Source organism: Marmota monax, unplaced genomic scaffold (genome assembly GCF_021218885.2).
Source record: "Marmota monax isolate L192 unplaced genomic scaffold, Marmota_monax_Labrador192_F-V1.1 WCK01_AAM20220418_F8-fsc00003, whole genome shotgun sequence".
NCBI classification, from domain to species: domain Eukaryota; kingdom Metazoa; phylum Chordata; class Mammalia; order Rodentia; family Sciuridae; genus Marmota; species Marmota monax.
Genome location: NW_026694084.1, coordinates 25,447,698 through 25,470,325, shown reverse-complemented (window position 1 = coordinate 25,470,325; position 22,628 = coordinate 25,447,698). Strand labels below are relative to the sequence as shown.

Here is a 22,628-nt window from a genome sequence, read left to right as displayed (position 1 = left end):
ACAGACTAAAGCAAGAGATTTACATAGAAAAATTCATAAGCCTGTCATCTCTTTTAAGAGGGCAAACTAAAAGAATTCTAGAAAGGCAACTCAAAGTTTGGCAGTGTATTCTCAATTAGCTGTTACTAAACTCTAGAATTTATAATGAAACCCAGGCCTACTATACAATCCACTATAAACAAGTTCTTGCTTTTGTGCTATCATGTTTTATTTGCACAGAGGCTCTGCTCCGTTAGTAATTGGTTGAGCTGTGAGTCCCTGTTTGTTTACGTATGCGCATATGCACTGTGCTAGAAAAGACAGTCCCTGGGCCTGGCCGGAAAAGCCACAAACAAACCTCCCCTCATTTGAATCTTAAAGGCACACAATATTTAAACAACTTTCAGATTTAGAGGCCTCAATTTCTCCTCTAAACGTGCTGTGATTTCCAAAGTGCTCAGTAAAGGAACTTTTACACTCACAAGAGCCTCAGAGGACACTAGATGGTCCTAGATGGGAGCTAGATGATAACTGAAGTGAAAAATAACTAGAAAAACAATTCTTGAAATCTAAATTCTTGCTGCCATTGAGATTTCCATCCTCAATTCACTTGCTAATAAAGCTTACCCTCCCTTTCCTCTCCACCTCTTCTTTCTGCTCCTTACCTCCCAAATGCCTCAAAGCCAGCTGACTTTTGGCAGGAATGGACCGAGCCTGGAGTTATTTTGTCTTTCCTCACAGGGCAGGAGGACTGCACGCTGCTTAGCTGGCATTCTCAGTATTTTGATAAAAGTTACTTCTCTAAAATATAACAATGACATGGGGAAAAGAATGCTGTCTCTTGTGCGAGTTGCAATTTCGGGAGATTTCATCGTGAGAAATATCAGAGGCATCAGAAGTAGCAGAGAATGTCGTAATAGGGACAGGGTCTTTCAAACTGCCAGCAAATAAATAAATGGAAAAGACAGGGAGAGTTATTATGCTTACAAATTGTAAAACTTTCCTTCTAAAAAAAAAAAAAAGGGAAAGAAAAGAAAAATAAAGCCGGGGTTGTCGACACTGAATAACTACATTGTAAACCTTAAAAGCTTGAAGCTGGTAGAAAGCTCTGTGCGGCTCTGTTTCATTTTTATCGGATGAAATACATTTGGTTTCTTTTTGACAAACCATGTTTTTGTGAGGGAAGGAAAACGAACGTGCGCTGTTATTGGCCACAGCTACATAAGAAATCTTCACGTTGCCAGAGGATACCACATGAAAGGGTTTGTGTTAGGGGAGGGACCGATAAGGGGGTGGGGACAAGGAGGATGATGCTTTAAGCCTCTTGTGCTCAGAGCTGCAATTTGAACAAACCGTGATGAAATCAAGCTCTGGACAAATCAGATGAGCCTGTCAACTTCCCAGGTGGGATTGCTTGTAGTTAATAGACTGAACGCGGAGCCCCGGAGCAGGGCATTCCATGTAGGCAGAGAACACGCTGCAGAAAGCTTTCCAAGAATCCTGACATGGCAAGAAGAGGCTCCTTCCAGTCTTACCAGGTAGGAGAAGGATGGAACCGCAGGGGAAAAGGCTTGCTCCTCAGAACCAGTTCCTTTTGAATCTGAGTTTTTCTGTTTGTTGTTCAGATTGAGACAGCACCTTAGGATGCATTTTGGAAGTTGTAGGATTGGGGATGTTGCAGGGACTGGAATTGCTTCATGTAATTTGATTTAGTCCTGTCTAGCTGTCTTTGACAACTCAGTCTCTCTATTCCCTTAGGTAATATCCTTGTTCACTTTTGCTGTTGGTGTCAATATCTGCTGTGGATTCACGGCAAGTCGAATTAAGAGGGCAGAAGGATGGGATGAAGGCCCTCTGACAGGTAAGAGTAACAACTATTTGCATTTCAGTTCTTTTAAAAAATATTATTCACTAGTTATCAACATAAAGTCCTTAAGAAATCCATCTTTAAGGTAATCTTGCAGGATAACTAATTTAGTCCTAGATTCCTCTGGGATGAAACCAGCTATATATGTAAATTCAGGTGAAAAAAATGTGGTTTTATTTAGAGCACATTGATGGTTGCTTCATAACAACTGTACTTTTAAGTCTGTGTACTTTGAAATTTATAAATGTTGAGATAAAATTAAAACATTTTTTCATAGCCAAGGCAAAAGCAGATGTGGTGAGAGAACAGGTGTTGGGTTAGGACTGGAGTTATACAAATGCAATTTGTTGTCATGTGATGTAAAATAGAGTGTTTGCTACCAGATAATTCTGATCCAGGAAAAAGAGGAATGAAAGTAAAAAGGGCAGTGATCTGTCTCTATGAAACTCTAGAGATTTAAAATTTTAAGATCAAGATTTACCCCAAACAGGAAAAACATAAGACAGAGGAGGTACTTCAAAGAGCTTATGGGATGGATTTTTCTCATTGTGTTTTTTCTTTTGCATAAGGAAAGGTGAGTTTTAAAAGTGTACCCTGACTTAGCTAATCGAACCAAAGTGAAAGAGTTTCCTTTTACAATATGCTGAACCATCAGCGGAGTGGGAATTCTCATGAAGGAGCTCCTTGTGCAGCCGGAGGGGACTTAACTGACCAGGTCTTAAGCAATGAGTTGGTTAATTTCCTGGAAATTGGAGCCGCTGATAGTTTTAGAAATAAAAATTACATTTTAAGTAATGGGTACTCTAGGGGGCAATATTTTCTTGACTTTTTCTGAGATCCCAGAGTGTTTGTCTGTCTTTCTGTAAATTTTGTGTTTCTCTGTATTTCTTGATCTGACCACAGTGAAAGATTCTCACCTGTCTCTGTTTAGCCAGCGTGAACTTTTGTTATTAACCAAGTTGTGATACATGCCTTGATGGAATACTAAATCTTCCTTACATCAAGTAAGTTGCTTTTGAGTCATGCCAGAAGGTTGAAAGAATAATATTAGCAGTGGGTTAGTGAATTGAAGTGGGGTGTGGTTTGGGCCAAGACTGAGAAAATAGATCATAAAAATTGCAGCCCCAGGAAGCCAAATGGACAGAAGGAGCTGTCTTCTGTTGGGGAGGGAGGTGAAGGGTCTCTGGGCTAGAAGAGAATGCTGTTTTTTATTGGTAGCAAATGCTCTCTTCAAAGGCCTCTTCGAGTGCCACTAACAGCCAGGGGGATCCAACCCTTAGTAAGGTCACGTGGACCAGCTTGCAACTTGACAGCAAACAGCTGGTTCTTTCCAATGCATTCAAAATGGGACTTTCTTGCTCTTGTTTCCTCTTCATATATTACTTTTGGTTAAAACTGATATTGAGAAATTAAATGCTAGTTCCTTAATACATGTATAAAATTAAGATATTCATTATTTTTGAAGTTGACTCTTTTGGGAGATAGTCTTAAAAGTCTTAGACTAATACTCTCTGTTCATATAGTAGGCAGTGAGGTCTTGGGCAAGTCATGTGTGAAGTCTCTTCCCTAGCTGCCCACTGAGAAGCTGACCTGGGTGATCTCTAATTTCCTTCTGGATTAAAAAAAAAAAAATCCTGATTTCCATCTTGCTTTCTTGTCTTGAGTGTTCTCCACTAGAAAATGTAGGTCGGCTTTAGTAATCTTCAAAAATACTTTGTATATGTTAAATTATTTCCAAATGTTATAAGCAACAACTAAAAGAACTAACAAATCGATGTTACTTTTGGAAAAGTAGTATGGTCTACATTATAATCTATAAATTATATAATTTTAAATACATTACAAAACATTTGATTATTAAATAATTTAAATTACTGATTGTTTCAGGCTTTATGATAGCATCTAAAATAATTTATTAGTTAAACTTCCACCTATGAGTGAGAAGCTTTGTCTTAAGGTACAATACAATTTAAGTCTGAGTTGAAGTGTTTTGTTAGGTCTGCACACTTTTTATTTTTAATTTTTCTTCTGATGTAGCTTACCTATTGTTTAGGTGCTGTGGTTGATTCCTCCAGAGGAAAGACCAAAGATGGAAACTGGGAAAGCATAGTGCAGAGTTTTTATGTCTTTTTAAATGCCACATGTGCCTAGAAGGGACATTTTTCAAATAATATGTGATTGATCATTCTGTTAGTAAAGCCTTCACATTAGAAAACACTGGGTAAATTTTATATGTGGAGTAAGATAAGACACCAGGAAGGAAAGCACTCCTGCTTTCCCATTTTCAAAGATTCCAAAGAAATCCTACAAAGTTTAGTGCTTCAAGTTGTTGTTTTTTTTTTTTTAACAAACACAAGGAACACAAAGGGTATTCATATATGGCTAGCTCTGGACTGATTAAAGCAAGATCCACTGTTCAAAAGCATGCAGCCTCTTGTTTTTTATGCAGCAACAGTGGAGAATGTTCTACACACATGTAGACCCTTACTGTTGTACTATGGACTGAGGCATTGGTTTCAAGGTTGTGGCAGAGTAAACAAACTTATAATTAATTAACTAGCATACTTGTTAGCTGGGTTTATTGTTAGGAACTAGTCATCTATTGGAAGTAAGGGTGGAATAAAATTTATTTTACCAGACACATAAAGACTTATTAGAAGGTATAAAATGAGCAGAGCAAATTATAATTCTTTTGGGTAAACATAAAGGGCACTCAGGTAAGCAAGATGGCAGGTATCAATTTTCAAAGAAAATGTGAGTAACAACTGCAATCCAGTTTGACATCTTTGTCCTGAACATCTAATGCAGATCTCTTGATTTGGTTTTAAAAAGACTGCAAGAGAATTTATGTGTGCACAGGTGTTCATGTTCTCATGTACACCTGTATTTGTGTGGGATTATGATGGTATGGGGGAGTCTACTTTATTGAAGCTTATGACATACATATTCTTTCAGTTCCAAGGTGGAAATGGAATAGCCACCTGTATATTTGAAATATATGCAACTTAATACTTGAAAGACAAAGGGAAACTTGTGAGCTCATGAATACCTGGCTATTAGAAACCTGAAAGCTCAGTCCAATTTATTGTCCTTTTCATTGGTTTAACAAGAAACTTTCAAAATATACAACTGAAATTTATGGATAAATATGAAATGTAAAGTATCATAAATAATTTTATGAGGAAAAACATTTTTTTTTTTTTTGTGAATCACAGAGACAACAGAAATGGTATTGGGGTGAGAAGGTTCATTTTCATTTGAAAATTTTAGAAGTCTTATTAAAATAGGATAATACATTGAATTTATCTTCACTTGTAAGGCCAGTTTCTACATGTATTCGTAGGGCTAATAAAACCATGATTTAAGGTGACAATGTTTCATTGTTTGCTAGCAGATTTGCAAATCATTCAGATTCATGCTACTCCTTACCTTTAAGGCTCTCTGAATAGGTTAGACGTTTAATTAAGTTTTTAACTTTTGATTTAAATCACAAAGAAATCTATTTTCTTGTAGTTTGTGAGGTCTTCCATAGGAGGACATTTTATTGATAAATTCTTTGAAAGTACAGGTGTTTGAAAACACCTATTTATATTATCCCAGGTGGACCTATTTATATTAAAAAAAAAAAGAAAAAAAAAAACCTTATGAAATCTGGCCTAGCAGCTCTGAAGATGAGGAAACAGTGATACCCATGAGTGGGTATTTATAGAAAGTGATGTTAGGAAGCAGAGAGGTGGAGAGCAGGCCTGTATATAGAGCTGCTTGCTGAAGGGTGAAGTCAGAACCATCAGAAAAATAAAAGCAACTTCAAAACAAGAAAGTATTACCTAAAAAGATGAATCAGATACTCCAGAAGAGGCATAAGACAGTATTAAATTCTAGAGCTGAGTGGAATCTTGAGTGGCATCCATGCTGCCCTTGGGGTTTCCCTGGGTTTACTTCAAACAGGGCAACCCAGGGGGAACCCTTTCTGTTTTAATGCTTTTGAGAAAAGGCACAACCACAACTTGAAATCCAATTCAGAGCTTTCTTCTCACTTTCAGGAAACACCTGGGCTGAGAACCAGAATGAATGGGAGGGACAGATAGGGAGCAGTGTCCCAAAGTCTGAAAACAGGAGCAGCCTGTTAGAAGAAGTTTGAAAGAAAAAAACCTTCCAACTTTGGGCTGGGCTTCATGTTTTCAATTTAAAGACTCTCTCCCTTATTGGTCATTACCCAAATTTGAAAATTTTTCTGTGTGGGAGAATTTCGAGGGAAATATGATGGGGTGCCCGGGATGGATTTATATTTTGATCACGACTCTTATATCAATTACGCCTTTTCCCAAGAGGCTATACATTTTCATTATTTTTTTTTCCTGTATATCTGTGGAATAAATGACACCAGAATTCTCCGACCCTCTCTGTGTATGTGGACAGTGAGATGGGATATTCTAAAAAAAAGGTTTTTGAATGAAATAATAAATTATGATTTATATTGGTATTTCTTTAAGTCATGAAATTATACTTCTGTGAAAAATAAGGAGTGTATGGCACTGTTGGTATGCATATCAGGTATATATTTAATTTTAAAATCCAATGTCCTTTTGAAAAAATAACAAAATATATTTGTAAGGTTCTGTAACATTTGTTATTCATGATTCTAGGACTGACTTTATCATTGAAGTAAAATAACATCATTTAAATATATGATTTTAAAGGCAGCAATGTAATTTGAATTACATAAAAATATTGGCAAGTGCCTCCTAAGATCTAATTTGAAGGCCCTATCACACTTACTACGTATTTCTTTTTTTTTTTTTTTTTTTTTTTTTTTTTTTAAAGAGAGAGTGAGAGAGATAGAGGTAGAGAGAGAGAGAATTTTTTTAATATTTATTTTTTAGTATTTGGCGGACACAACATCTTTGTTTGTATGTGGTGCTGAGGATCGAACCCGGGCCGCACGCATGCCAGGCGAGCGCGCTACCGCTTGAGCCACATCCCAGCCCCCTTACTACGTATTTCTAACTTAATACTTCTGAGTACTTTTTGTTTGCTTGCTCTTTAGATAGAGTTTGTCTTCTTTTTTAGTTTCAAGCTTTTGTGGGGCTCTCAGGAAAATCATGGGAGGCCACAAGTTCATGGTTCCTTGTGTGGTTTTTTTTTTTTTTTTTTTTGCCATCCTCTCATTGAGCTAAATAACTAAGGTGCTCAGGTCCATGTTCTCTTGATTTAGGTCAAGTAAAGGGGGGCTTGGAATTTAAAACTCAGATGTATAATCAACTAATCTTTCCACATTTGGTGTTGAATCGGGCACAATGAAAAGAAAAGTCCCCCCAAAGCTGTTCTCTGGTGTAGGAAGAAAGACATGGAACCTGGGCCAGGAATTCAACAAACACACACACAAATAAATAAATAAATAAATAAAAGCAAGCTAGAATGAAGAGGATGAGATACAGAATTCCTAGAAAATGAATAGGACCCCAAACTTGTCATGAAAGCAGGTAGCCAAGATGCATCAGGACCTGGAAAGGCAAAGTGAACATTCTCCTACTCTCTGCTGTTCTCTTTTACTGAAAAAGCAATGGCAGCTCAAATTTCTTAAGGTTAGAAGAGGCTTTGTATGGCTCAAACTATCTTTGCATTTTTCTGCCCCTGTGATTCCTGTCAGCACCGAGCGAATTTGGGCATAGATATCCCCTAATCCCCACAGGCTCAGGAATTCACTCCTGTTTGAAGCTGTGGATAACACAATCTTGAGTATTTTTTATGAGATGTATCTTTGCTTTATGAATGTAAATGCAGCTCTAACAAAGCTGTCTTCAGTCTAAAGCTTGGTCAGGAGGGCTGTGATAAGGGTCAACCCTTGAGTGAGAGTCAATTATATTGAAAAACAAAGCAAGGCACAAAGTGAAAGAATGATTAATAGTAAAAATCATTTTGATACTATGCATGAAAAAAGAGCACAAAATGACGAAGCATTTGCAACAGATTTTGTTTGTTTGTTTGTACTAGGGATTGAACCTAGGGGTGCTTAGCCATTGAGCCACATCCCCAGCCCTTTTTAAGATATTATATTTAGAGACAGGGTTTTGCTGAGTTGCTTAGGGCCTTGCTAAATTGCTGAGGCTGGCTTTGAACTTATGATACTCCTGTCTCAGCCTCCTGAGCTGCTGGGATTACAGGTGTGCACCACTACTCCTGGCCTATACGGATAGTTTGAAAGTAAAAAAGATATAGGGAATAGATTAAGATAAGGAGAATATGACTGGCATAAGTGCAGGAAAATTTCAAATGCTTTCTGGGACCCCTAAAGGAGACAAGGCAGGTCAAAAACAAACAAACAAACAAACAAAAAAACCTGTGAATGACATGCCTGTAGGTCTCCTCCTCGCTCAGCAGAGCTGAGCAGGCTTCTGTATGCAGCTCATTGGAGTGAGAACTGCTCACCATTTATTAGCTGCTAATGCAGTGATTCTATCTAACCACTAGCCTTAAAAAAGGAATATTCAACTATAAGTTTTTCCTTATCTTTGTTTTTACTATAGGACCATCTTTTCAATTCCTTCTCCTTGCCATGGTTTCCTGTGGTTCAGCATACACTGTTCTTAGGTTGGCCAAAGTCAATAGAAAAAATGTGGGTTTTAGACCAGAGGTAAGGCACTGCAGTGGAAACTGACATTATTTCCTAAACTGAACTGATGTGGTTTGTATGTATTTCAACATCACAGAATCAACCATGCGAAAGCATTTCACATTTCATGGTCTAGTGAATCTGTTTGCTTTAGTTCAACTGATCTGATGCCATAAAGGTTAGCACTGGGTGGTTCTGATTATAAAGAAGACAAAGGACTCAGGGATGAGCAGGATGTTCAATTACATGGTGTGGATGAACTGGGAAATGTCACTTAACATCTTTTCTCCTGTTCTTCACTTTTTCTTGATTTTTAAAAGTGATACATGTGGATTATTAAAAAAATGAAATTCATAAACATGGAAATAAAATTAAAAATAGCATGTTATAAATAATACTTGTTAATGTATTTACATGTACTATATATTGTATGACATGTTTTATACACACACATGCATATATACATATGTGATATATAGAAGAAAGTAATCAAGCGATTAAAAAAAAATCCAGAGAACTACCCACAAATTTGTAAAACGCCAGTAATTTCAAATTACAGAAATTAATTTTCTCAGTCATTTTCCAGAGATATAATTCCTGTAAACAGTTTCTTACAGGGAAGAAAAAGGTTAATTCACACCTGCACATTTTCTTAATCCCTTTACTCTCAGTCTCTCCCTCCCTCTCTGTCTCTGTCTCCCCTCTCCAGCTCTGACTCTGTTATTTCCATCCTTATCTCTTGTCCTTAATGCTCTCTTTATCTCTCTTTTTTAGCACAAAATCTAATACATAATCCTTAATACTGTAACACTATTATGTACTTTGTTCTTTTTTTTATTTTTTTGGTAATGGGGATTGCACTCAGGGGCACAGAACTCTGAGCCACATCCCCAGCCCTAGGTTGTATTTTCTTTCCTTTTTTCTTTTTCTTTTTTTTTTTTTTTTTAAGAGACAGGGTCTCACTGAGTTGCATAGCACCTTGCTTTTGCTGAGGCTGGCTTTGAATTCAAGATCCTTCTTCCTCAGCCTCCTGAGCCACTGGGATTACAGGCGTGTGCCACCTTGCCAGGCTACTTTGTTCTTTTCAGATATACACAACGATACAATATATTTTGACATATTATACACACATGGAGTATAACTTATTCTAATTAGGATCCCACTCTTGTGGTTGTACATGATGTGGAGTGTCACTGGTTGTATATTTATAAAGGACCATAGGAAAGTTAGGTGTAATTCATTCTGTATTTCCTATTCCCATCCCGACTCCCTTCCCTTCATTCCCCTTTTGTATTCCAATGAACTTCTATTCTTCTACCCCCACCCCTTATTGTGTGTTAGCATCCACATATCAGAGAGAACATTTGACCTTTGTTTTGGGGGAGGGGGTTGGCTTATTTCACTTAGCATGATCATCTCCAGTTCCATCCATTTACTGGTACTTTGTTCTTTAAAAAAAAAATTGTTTATATGTTTTGTGGATTTTCCATTAGCCTATACAGATCTGACTCACTCTTCTAAGGGCAAGCAACATTCCACTTATAAATATAGGGATTCTTTCTTTCTTGATGGATAAAGTACCTTTGGTTGACTTCAGGGACCCTTCCTCCTGCACATTAAAAAAAAAAAAAGCAGTGAATAATGGTCATTTTTTCGTGTGTGTGCATGTATTTTGGAGAACTTTTGCAATTATATATGAGAGGTAATGAAATTTCTGGAAGAGTCATGCACGTTTTAAAATGTTGATAGATGTTTCTAAATTGTATTCTATTTTACAAAAATTTGCATTCTTAGAAACAGTTATCAGTTTATATTTATATTCACCATAAATTAGTTATCTTATTAACTGGGGTGAGGGTCCAGCTTACTTTTCTCCAGTCACAACTTACTGATTAATCCTTTTCTCTTTCTCTGGTTTTAAATGTCATTTTATTATACAATATATTCTCATATATTTAGCATTTATATATGGTTCCTATTCCTGGGACCATATATAACACTGATGTACTTGTTTTCTAGTACCAAGCTATTTTAATTATTTAACTTCAGAATACACTTTTCTGTCTAGTTACCAAATTACTTTTCCTCTTCAATGTTTTCCTATTTTCATATATTTCTTTTTACATACATCTTTTTTATTTTCTCAAGTTTTAAGAACTGTTGATATATTTATTGTGATTGCATTGAACCTTTAGGGATATATAGGAAAAATTAATATTTTCATAATATTTTTACATCTAAGGTGGTATGAATTTTGATGGAATTAGACCTTTTGAAATGTCTTTTTGTAAAGTTTTAAAGTATTCTTTATGTAGGTTCTATACATGTTATTAAATTTGTTCCTAGACATTTTATCTTTTAGGTACTACAGTGAATAAAATTACTGCTTAATTTTTAAACTTACATTTCCTGTAAATTATGAATTTGTGAAATTTTCATCTCATGGAATTCTTTCTTTTCCCCAAATTTAGATGACTTGAGGTTTCTAGGACTATAATTTTATCACATGAGAATAATGATAAGAGGGTTTGTTCTTGACAAGATGAGATTGTGGAGTTTATGTTTGTATAACACTGGCTATGACATAGATTTTTTGGTTAGAAGAGATAGTAAAAGTCTTCTTCTATTCCATCACATATATTCAGACTGTCTTCAGAATATTTGAGCTTAATTTTTCTTATAAAAAGCAATGCATTATTAAATAGGGAAACAAATTCTTATTTCTACTGGGGAAGTAACCTGACACATTTGTAATAATAAATAATAATGAAACCAATAGCTAACAGATTTTACTTTTTCTATGGGTTTGATACCCTGATAAATGTTTTCCTTTGGTTGTTTAACTCTCATTTGCATGGCTTCCCAGGGCCATTCTTCCAGTGTCATGACCCCCTTCCTAAATCATTGCCTTTACCTCTTGATCCTTGCAGTGCTATCCGACTCCCCTTGGACCAACACCTCTGGATCTTGCAAGGGAAGATGTTTTGAACTTCAAGAGGTTGGACCTCCTGATTGTCGGTGTGACAACTTGTGTAAGAGTTACAGCAGTTGCTGTCATGATTTTGATGAGCTCTGTTTGAAGACAGGTATGTCACTTAGGTGTCCTCTCTCTTTCCAGTAGATGGCCTAGAGGCTGATGTTGGATGCCCTGGAGTTGCCCCCTGCTTTGGCCTGTCTGAACTATGGATTTCAGTTTTGTTTCTTGAATGACTGTTGGTCGTGTGATGAACACGTCCTGTGTGAATGACTTGTTCCCACACTGGGCCTTCACATTAGTCATCATATGCTGGTTTTAAAAGTGTTTGTGTATAGGCTTTGGTTCATAGTCACCATTTCTGCCTTTTCTTGCAAATTCCTGTGTTCATTGCCGTTGTACATGGGCCCAAAATGTGCACATTCTTAAAGTTTTAGGTTCAAAAAAAATTTTTTTTTTTTGTTTACCTGCCCTATTTCTAGCATTTGTTTTCTTTCATCTTATGTAGTGACTGCTGGTCTGCCCTGATGTCGTTCCCTATTTTCTGTACAAATGGAAATTGATTATGGAATTCTATTTGGGGTCTTGTGCTCTGGGTAGCTTCAAATCTTCTCTAAGATTTCCTGGTTTTCTTTGTATTTCTCGAATGGTGGAACAGTCATTAGAATATACAGGCTCTCAGATGAGTGCACATTAGTTGAGAAAAAACACCTTTGGGGACTTTTTCTATCATACTTGTTCTGTTTTCAAAAGTAAACATTTCAGATGGACTTTTAAGATACTTTATGAGGTCACCATCATGCCTCCAGGCAAAGCCTAAGAAAGACAGTGGCCAACCCTGTTCTTATCACCCCTAGAAGGGGATTCCACAGCTCCCTTGACCAGTTATTACTTATTTTCAGACTTTTATGCATGGATGATTCTTTAAAAAGTCTAAAAAATCTCTGTTATTAATTATATTTTCAGTGATATTGTTAGAAATAGAGACACTATTCCCTTTTACTTAAGCCATAGCCCCTTGGTTTATATGAAACTCAATATCAACTCCCATACTCATACTGATTTTTGCCCCTCAGCCCCTGCAAAATAAGAAGAGTTTCATTTTAGACTCTTTCTTTTCATAATATTTTTCCAAGAACATAGCCACCTCTTTTTGTCGTTGTTGCTTCCTTTGGAACTTTCCCCATGTTCCTTAGTTGTGACTCTGCAAACTTAAATGCTGAGATCATTGTAAATGGAGTGTATGGATGGAACAGATGTTCCAGAGAGTTCTTTGGCTTCAAAAATTGTTTCAAGTCAGCAGTCTTTGTTTGCTTGGCACTAAGGATTTTATTATTGCTTTATGTTTGTCGTACCTTCAATATTTTGTCCCTGACATGCTATGTCAATTTTCTAAAGTCTTGATCTTAGAGTTTCTTGAAAAGTTTAAAGGATCCCCTGGACTCTAGCTTAGCTCTTTCTAAATGTAGCTCATGCCTTTCTCTCAGGCTTAATAAAGATGAACTATAATACCCTTTTGTAAAATGGTTTATTCTCCTATGTTCAAACACAATGTTGATGGTGGCAGGATCAAATATCAAATAACAATAAAAAGTCAAGGGAGAGAGGCGATGTGGCTCAAGGGTAGTGCGCTCAGCTGGCATGCACGGGGCGTTGGGTTCGATCCTCAGCACCACATGAAAATAAAATAAAGATGTTGTGTCCACTGAAAACTAAAAAATAAATATTAAAAAATTTTCTCTTTCTTTAAAAAAAAAAGTCAAGGGAGAAAATCTCTGAGATTCTTCATTGCTGATACAAGCACACTCTAGCAATAAGCATGATGGTTCACTGCAAACTCTGATTACTCTCTGTCTCTGCGTGTGTTTGGTATGAATGCATGTGTGTATATGCACTTATATATACATATGTAAACGTGTGTTGGAGTATCCATATCCATAAACCTTTCTCCACATCATTCTTTTGAATGTCTACATTCTGCAAAGTGTTGAGACCTAAGTCATTAATGAATCAACATTTATATTCCTTCAACTTTTGCGACTGAGAATAATGTATCAATGAATACCACTCATGTACATAAATACTTTTTTCTATTTCCTTAAGATGAATTCCTAGCAGTGAATTTCTGGGTCAAAGTGTATGTGCATTTACAAAATTTAAACATACAGTATAAAATTGGACTCTGAAATTTCATATTGCTATCAAAGGCTCCCAGACCTTTCAGCACTGGATGCTTTTATTTTAAAAAATATATTTTTTTCAGTGCTGGGGATCACACTCAGGCCTCACACATGCTAGTCCAAGTCTAACACTATGTTACATGTCCATCCTTATTATTTGCATTGAAATCAAGCTGATCAAAGTTAAATAAAGCTACTTCTGAAAATAAATGAGCAGAGCTATGGAGATCATCTCTACAATGATAGATATCCCTATCACCAATCTTTTAAACCATGCATTTTATTGGGTCCCTTAGGACAATAGGGGAATGGGAGAGAGATTTTGCTTGCCTTTCCAGGTACCATTTTTTCCAAAGGAGGTCAATTGTACTTTGAGTTTGTCCCCAGCCTTGAAACATTAGAAATTCATCCAATCTGTAAATCCTCCAAATACCTCTAGGCCTGAGGCTGACTCAGATTTCACAAGCAGATTAAATGATGTGGGATCTGAGCTTTTTTTGTTGGAAACCCATAAGCAATTGTGGCCTCTTTCATTTGGTTTGTATGCAGCAGTGAAAGTGTTTTATTGTGATGATTTCAGCTCGAGGCTGGGAGTGTACTAAGGACAGATGTGGAGAAGTACGGAATGAGGAAAATGCGTGTCACTGCTCCGAGGACTGCTTGCTCAGGGGAGACTGCTGTACTAATTACCAAGTAGTTTGCAAAGGTACATGTCTTGGGATCAGCACGAGATCTAGAAGAATGAAAATTGGTGATACCCTAGGGTATTTTTTTTTCCCCAATATGAGCCCTTTTCTGTTTTTGATGGGGATAACTTAGAAAACACCTTGGACATGGGAGTGTCAGTGGGGGTGGGGTGGAGTTGTCCTTTTTAATTTCTCATGCATTTTTTAGTTTTTCTATCCTGCATTTCCTTAATCTGAAGTAGCAAGGAAATAAAGCCCAATTCCATAATTAGAACCACAATAATGAAGAGACTTTTCACTTTTCTGTCTTAGTTTTGGGTCAGGTTTCCTAAAAGCAGAACCTGAGATAGGAATTTGGTACCTGAAGTTAAGGGCAGGCTTTGTAGAAAAACCATGTGAAAGAGCAAGGGCAGCAGGTTGGGAGGCAGGGGTGGGTGATGTCTCAGGTAAAGATCACCATGGCCTACTCTACTGATGGTTGTGAAAATTAAATCCCAGAGTTGCAGACTTGAGGCAGGAGGGTGTGGCTTTTATATGGAGGGGACACAGCCTAGGGATGGGGGTACTAGCTGATAAAGACTGATAATGCTGCACACCTGAGCCTTATGTGAATGTGTGTTTTCTTCCTATGGTTGGTGGTGGAATATTATGCTTTTATTATAATCATTAACAAGATCAATGACTACAGAAAATATAAAAGATGTAGTTTCTGTCTTTAAGAAGTTTAAGGCACTGTGCCAAGCCCTTATAGATGTTAATGGAAAGACCCAAGATTCTTTATCTATACCTTTTAAGTCACTCTTTAGTTGCTAAACAAAACTCTTTCCCCTGTGTCCTATACGGAACATTTATAAAGAATTTCTGTTAAAAGTTTTTAGGGAAAGAGCAATTCAGTTCTAAAATGTGTTAGGTGTATAGTTGTGAGAAAATTGTATTATATTAGTGAATGTAGCAAATTTCTCATACCCAAGCAATTACTCTATTATGAATTTCTACTAACCTAAGAATTATGCTTTTATTTTTAAAGATTTTTAAAGAACTAAGAACTTACAGCCCTTTCCTCAAAAGGGAAATTTAAAAATTTTCCTATGCAGTAAGTGCATCAGCCACAAAGGCTTTTAGAAGAAAAATGAAGATAAAAAAACTCTGAGGTATCATTGCTCATTGAATTATTAAATATTAAAGCAGCTTTTTCTGGTTTAATATTCTATTTTTAGTACTTTTATGAAGCCCATATGGATGCCCTGACTTACTATGTGTTTAGTAAATCTTCCCCATTTTAAGGAGCATAGTACTTACCCAGTAAGTAGTTAGATTCTTATTGACTAACAGAGATTTCCAATGCTCTTTAAATAGGAGAAGTTTTTCCATATTAGTGATTGCAAAATTTAAGGCATGCAATTTTTGTTTGTCATAGAACAATTTAAGGCAAATTCTTTTTTTTTTTTTTTTAATTTCATTTTCTCCAAAGAAAAGCTTTTACAATCTCCACCCCTCCCTTTGGTGTGTGAGTGTGTTACTATAGCAAACTACTTGAGGCTGGAAACTTTATATGGAGAAGAGGTTTATTTAGCTCACAATTTTGGAGGTTGAAAGTTCAAGATTGGGCAGTCTCTGGTGGGGTCTTTCTAGCTATGTCACATCATGGAGAATAGATCATATTATAGTGGGAGGTACATGTGTAATAGAGGGATTTAAGATTGCTGCCAGGCTTCTTATGATAACCCATTCTTTTGGGAACTAACCCAGTCCTAAGAGACCTGCAGTAATCTCTTCTGAGGATGGTGCTCCCATGACCTAATTACTTTCCACTAGATTCCACATTTGAAAGGTTATACCACTTCAACACTGCCCCTCTAAAGATCAAACCACACAAACCGCTGGGGACCAACAGCGGTTTTTTGTTTTTCAATATGAACACTTTTCTGTTCTCTATTTTGATGGAGATAACTCAGGAAAGACTTAGGTCTATGCTGTCAGATCCTGGTGCAAGATAGGAGTGAAGTTGGTTTGCATTTCTAAAAATCAAGGCCATATACAGATCCATTGGCAAATAATCTCCATATTGTCATCTCCCATTTATCACCCCTGTATATTCTAAACCTTTTTCCCCATCTTAAGGGAAATATGTCATGCTTTTTATGGCTTTGAGATCTTCAGTGGTAGAGAAAAGAATGTTCCATCTAATGACCAAACAGTTTATTTCTGGAGGGATACAAACTTGAAATTTTGTTCACTGACGCCACTGGTTTTTTTTAATCTACAAACCATTTAGACTCTCAAGGCTCAAATAAACACCACTTGAGGTTATTAAATCTTAGCTTTCCCACCATGTATGGGTGTACTTTAAAAGCCAAACCAGACACTACACTTTATTTCAGAATTTCACTTTAGATGGTATTCCATTAGCAAGTGTCCAACAGGACACAGATCCTGGGATTATGTGCTTCAAGGCTCTGGGTGTCACACATAATTAGTCTCCACGATAAACAGACAACGCTTTTCCTTTTAGGAGAATCACATTGGGTAGATGATGACTGTGAAGAAATAAAGGCCCCAGAGTGTCCTGCAGGGTAAGTGTATTTTAATGAATATTATAAAATTGTACTATGTGCCTTCTTAGCGCAGCAGGCAGTACGTCAGTCTCATAAAATTGTACGTATTATTAGTAAAACGTCACAGAGAATAAATGGTTACAATGTAAAACTGAAATCCTTCCTTACAAACTGGTGCGTACTTACAAGTAATCTACCAGTCAAAAGCTATCTTAAAGTTTTAACAGATTTCTTGTCACTTGCGTGGAGTCCGACTATCCCCTATGTTGTCACCTGACTATCACTGAAGAAGGAAACATGTCAGGCATACTCACACACACGCACACACACACACACATATATGTATATATACATATACATACATACATATATACATACATACATATATACACACACACACACATATATATATATATATATATATTTCATTTTTTTCATAATCTCTCCTTGAGTTCTGGTTTTGCCTGGGGGCAGGAAGAGGGAAAATGTACAACCTCTAAAATGATCACCCTGGAAGTTGTCCTAGCGGATGATACAGAGATTCGATGAACCACAGCAGTGAAGTCTTGCTGGGGCACAGCCATCCTGGGTGACCCCCCCAGCTCAAGTATGCCCTTCCTCCGGCACCTTCCAGGAAACTGTGGAGGCTTCACACACCTTCTACATGCTTAGCAGAAAATACGCTTCCAGCAAAAGCACTAAAATGCATTTGGTTTTTAAAGGTATTTTTGTTTGGGGTGGCATAGCCTGGGACACAGAATTTAAGTGAGATGTTTTTAATTTTTCCTCCTTCTTAACCTTAGTGAGATGTTTGAACTTCTTTAGGTTTGTAGAGTGCATGGCAACAGTTCCTGGACTGTTTAAAATGTGTTTGCTTATTTTTGAAGAAAGAGTAGAAGCACCTGATAAGAGTAGTGATAACAGGGAACCCTGTTTATGTAGCATTATTCTAAGTGCTTTCTATGTGACTCATTTGAACTATGTCCTCTTTATGACGTGGTTTCAAGTAAACATAAACTTATGCTTGCTAACTAGTTTCAAACTATTAGCAGTAATTCTGCACATATTTTAGTATTCTCAAGTCTGATAAAGAGCCATTTCATAAGATACAGCCCAGGTAGATGAATAGTCTAGTCCTTTACTGAGATACCTTTTACAGGTTTTCATAATTTAAACTATTTTTGAAATTATAACTTAAAGGAATTTTTATAAGCGCTTAGATATAATAGTACAACTGCTTCTCCTGTTGAGTTTTACACTTGTTCATTAATGTATTTAATAAATATTTGCTTTGGGCCCACAAAATAAGAAGATGAATAAGATTCAGCTGTGCTTTGGAACTAGCAAGGAAGAGAAATATATTAACAGATCATTGCAATATCATGTACAAGCATGTATATATGAATGATGAAAGAGGTAGGAATGAATAATCTTAAAGGAATTCAGAAGTGTGAACAACTAACATTATCAAAGAGGAAACTTTGAGCTGGGTTTTAAAGAATGAATAGGAGTTTTCCACATGGCAAATGGGAGACTACTTATCTGAGGCAAATATAACTGCATTTTAATTCATAATGTATAGTACGTAATTGTATTTTTATGTTATTAATAACCCTGTTTATAAGGGAGAAGGAGCAGTGGGGGAAGTACATCAAGGGAAATTGGGTGTGAAGTCCTTTCCATGGGTCCTTGTGAGGCTGGTCATTTGACCCTGGACTTTAGTGACCTCAAATGTTATGTGGCTGGAAGCTCAGAGTCATCCAGATATCCTCTGTACAGATTCTTCATGGAAGTTATGGGTCCCAGTTATTGAAAATGAGTAGATACAATGCCTGGTGGCAATAATTTTTCTAAGCTTTAACATATTTCTGTTTAAGGTTTGTTCGTCCTCCATTAATCATTTTCTCTGTGGATGGCTTCCGGGCATCCTACATGAAGAAAGGGAGCAAGGTCATGCCTAACATTGAAAAACTAAGTAAGTGATTTCCTGACTGCCTGGTCTCATCTGTAAGCCAGGATCTCTGCAGTACCAGTTCTGCTATGGGGTTTGAGGTCTATGCACGCATTGTTTTTGAATGTATTTTATTATCTGAAATAAGAAAATGAAAGTAACACCACGTGTCTTGTCTGTAAAGTGAATTTTACATGAAGTGATTCCTGTTGGTTCTGTTATCCTAATATCTGAAATTCTCTTTCTAGGGTCCTGTGGGACACATTCTCCCTACATGAGGCCTGTGTACCCAACAAAAACCTTTCCTAACTTATACACTTTGGCCACCGTAAGTGTTTTCTCGAATGATACGTATTCAAAGGTCTGATTTAATCCTGGAATGACTTCAAGGGGAGATTTTTTAAACATGTTCCTTAGTGTTCAAAGACAGTCTCTCTGTTTTTCATCTTATCGGCCTCAGTAATTCACAGCAAATGCCTTTTACAACTTGGTAGAGGCCTGAGCTTCATTGCAACTTTAAAACTAAAGTCTTTCTTCAGGCACAGTTCAGTCTGAATACAAGCATTACATTTCCCTCAAATACCTGAGAGTTGGTCATTTATTTTTTGGATTTGCAAATAAAAATCTTGATTTCAGATGTTCTAATTTTCAGATACTCCAAATTCTCTTTTTTTAATATACAATTTACTTATTATTTTATTATTACTGCTTTTTTTTATTGTTGACTTGGGGGGAAATAGAACTAAGAAAAATAGAAAAGAATATTTAGAAATTGAAATTCTTTGGAGGCACATGTGTAAATTTCAAATAAAGTAATAGAAATTATATCAAGTTCTAATAGTTAAAACTCTAGATATTAAAATTCTTGTAGTCATGTTGTTTCTCAAATGGCTAATAATTAGCCTTGATGCATGTTTGTTCAGGCAGACACACAGTAAAGGCTATGTGTATCTTATATGATTTTGGAAATTAAATATTGTTATAAAACCTTCTGTGATAAGAAAACTCATAATAGAACTCATATATGTAGATTATTGTATTATTGTTTTAACAATACATTTGCTTTTATACAAAGGGTCTGTATCCAGAATCTCATGGAATTGTTGGCAATTCAATGTATGATCCTGTATTTGATGCCACTTTCCATCTTCGAGGGCGAGAGAAATTTAATCATAGATGGTGGGGAGGTCAACCAGTAAGTTTTGCATTTTGTTTTTTGGTGTGTGCAAATGGAATTATTTCATCCCTAAATTTGTTACCTGAGAAAAAGATATGTCCTCATACTTGTCAATGTTTGTTTTTTGATATTATGTATAATGTATATACATGTATGTATATATCATATATTTATATATGTGTATATGCATATACATTTGGAGTATAATATACATTCATTTCTATATAACATGTGTATGTGCATTTGTATGTATATGTGTGAAGTTATGATTCTAAAAGTGTGAATGATGAAAAGTCTTCGATAGGATAATAATGGAAATGGTGCCATGAATTGAATTTCAGAAGCATTTTGAAGAAGGACTGAATAGTCAGATCTTAATGATTTACCAGAGTTGGAGATACAATGGGAAAGAAAAATGAATGGTTATGACTTCCCTGTTATTTTAAACCCAGTTCCATAATAAACAGAATCAGGGAAAGTTGATGGGAAAAAAAGGAATTCACTGAAGCCCATTGTAAATTCATGCATTCTTTTATTTAATCTATTTTTTAAATCATGGAAGTGAAAAATTATAAGTGGAATCCTATCTTATACTGAGACAGCAAATTAAAACGTTGGAAGAAGTTCCCTTGTTTAGATTAAGTGGCTGAGCAAAAAATGAAATGGGCTGTTGGTGCTTTGACCTAATGTTTTCCCTGTGACAGTGCATATGATGGGCAAGTTGCTTTGCTCAGACACAGGCAAAGCAGCAACATAAAGCCATGGTTGTGGAATGTGCAGAACTGGGCTCTGGTGTACCTGGTCAAAAGGATTGGAATCAACACCTAAGCCTGGGCATTGTACACAAACAGAGATGTGTCAAGGACACATGATCTTGTATTTGATGCCACTTTCCATCTTCGAGGACGAGAGAAATTTAATCATAGATGGTGGGGAGGTCAACCAGTAAGTTTTGCATTTTGTTTTTTGGTGTGGAGAGAATGGCTCCATCTCATGCCGACTCCCATTTGGGGTAGTGGCTCCCTGGAACACAAGCCGGGGAAGAGTCTGGGAGATTTCGTGCAGTCTATTAAGGCATGAGGGGTGGATGGGGTCTGCACTCATCCTGTGTGTCCACAATGCCCTGAGGACTGAACCTGGAAAGCTTGCTGTGATCCACTGGCAGAATATGGAGCATAAACAGAAATTGTGTTCTTGAGGTAGTCATTTGAAAAAAAGTCATCTGTGATCAAAACATCACGTTGTTAAATAGATATATACTATGTAAGAACAAATGTGGACTTTTTGTGCTTTAAATTAATATTGGAAGACTTCTTCTCTATCTGCAGGAAATAATAGAAGTTCTGATCTTGCTCTTTATTGGGGTTGGACTCCCAGAAGTCTGTGATGACCCATATTGTGATCTAATGATATCTATTGACAGAATGGATTCCACAGTTTATGGCAGAGCAATAGTTTATGAGTAAATTGAATGATGGAAATTATAGCTCTGTTTACCTGTTGCTAGTTGGTCTCTTGTAATAATTTTATCATGGAAGTCAACTTGTCTGAGTGATAACAAAGGATATAAATAGTAATTTTATCTAATTGGATCACCTTACACTTGGTGTTGACACTAGGTTTCCTTGCAGTTAGCGATGACTCAGAAGCAGAAGAGTCCAGTTAACTGGTGCAGACACAGGTCAGGGGAAGCCGTTAACCTCTCCCCAGGAGTAGTCTCTCTCTCAGCACTAGCTGCTCATTTCCCCCCTAACTCTCAAACTCTCAGTCTAAGACTGACTGAGAGCTACAGTGAAACCAATCTGTGTTTCCATCTACCATCTTGTGCAAGATGGGCAACACAGGAATTCTAAGGACCATCATAGTTATAATTTAACAACACATTGTTGTCTTGAAATTTGATCTATTGTGGAGTGTATAGACAGGAACTATAAGAGATTTCAGCCTAAGTATATGACTACATGAAACTATGAGTCCTATAAGAAAGAATAACTATTCCTCCACAAGCATTTATATAAACCTCTCAGATGCTTGTACCTTTCACAGAATTACTAGTGAAAAAATAATTGGAGTATAGAAAATATTCATCAAAATTTAGAAATGGTAATTAAATTAAATTTACTATTACTGAATGATGAAACCATGCAAGATAGTTGGCTTCATAATAAAGGGACCAGATTAAATGTTGAATAAGAGTGACATCCTTGTTTAAAACCCAGAAGATGAGATGAGGCATTTATATAGTGTCCATCTGAGATTTTGAATCTCTTCATTATTTTTCTTCCAAAAATAATTTGTATGATTTAATTTCATCTTAAAAAAAAAACACCCAAAACAAAAACCTCTGTTATAGCTACTTTAGCAAAGTCTGGTCTGCTTTTAACTTGCTAATCTTCAGAATGCACAATTAGGAGTTGTCACTTGCTGCATCAACATACATTTCTCACTTAATAGAGCTCATTGATTGTGTTTGTTTCTTTGAAAATTCTCTCTCCTGTAATTTCTGAATAAAGATAACTTGGTGGGATAGTTCCCAGCTCAGTCCAAATCTGGACCTTCAGCCTCGTGGAGAATGAAGGGGACTCCATGGGCCTGACTTAATGTGGAGATGTGAGCAACTAAATGTGGAGGATTCATGATCTGAGT

General features: G+C 36.5%; 1 protein-coding gene across 20 annotated transcripts in view; it reads left to right on the top strand.

Annotated features, from left to right (window-relative positions):
- Enpp2 (ectonucleotide pyrophosphatase/phosphodiesterase 2) overlaps nt 1-22,628 on the top strand; it is a 116,984-nt gene that overhangs the window by 41,708 nt on the left and 52,648 nt on the right. For 13 of the 20 annotated variants that reach the window (XM_046464680.1, XM_046464684.2, XM_046464679.1 and 10 more), the window contains exons 2-8: nt 1,738-1,840; nt 11,390-11,545; nt 14,194-14,319; nt 16,812-16,872; nt 18,732-18,829; nt 19,054-19,133; nt 19,881-20,000. In XM_046464680.1, coding sequence (XP_046320636.1) covers nt 1,738-1,840; nt 11,390-11,545; nt 14,194-14,319; nt 16,812-16,872; nt 18,732-18,829; nt 19,054-19,133; nt 19,881-20,000 — 744 coding nt within the window. Of the gene's footprint in view, nt 1-1,319; nt 1,518-1,737; nt 1,841-11,389; nt 11,546-14,193; nt 14,320-16,811; nt 16,873-18,731; nt 18,830-19,053; nt 19,134-19,880; nt 20,001-22,628 lie in introns of those variants that run through there. The other 7 variants (XM_046464692.2, XM_046464691.1, XM_058585698.1 and 4 more) reach the window with 4 other exon arrangements.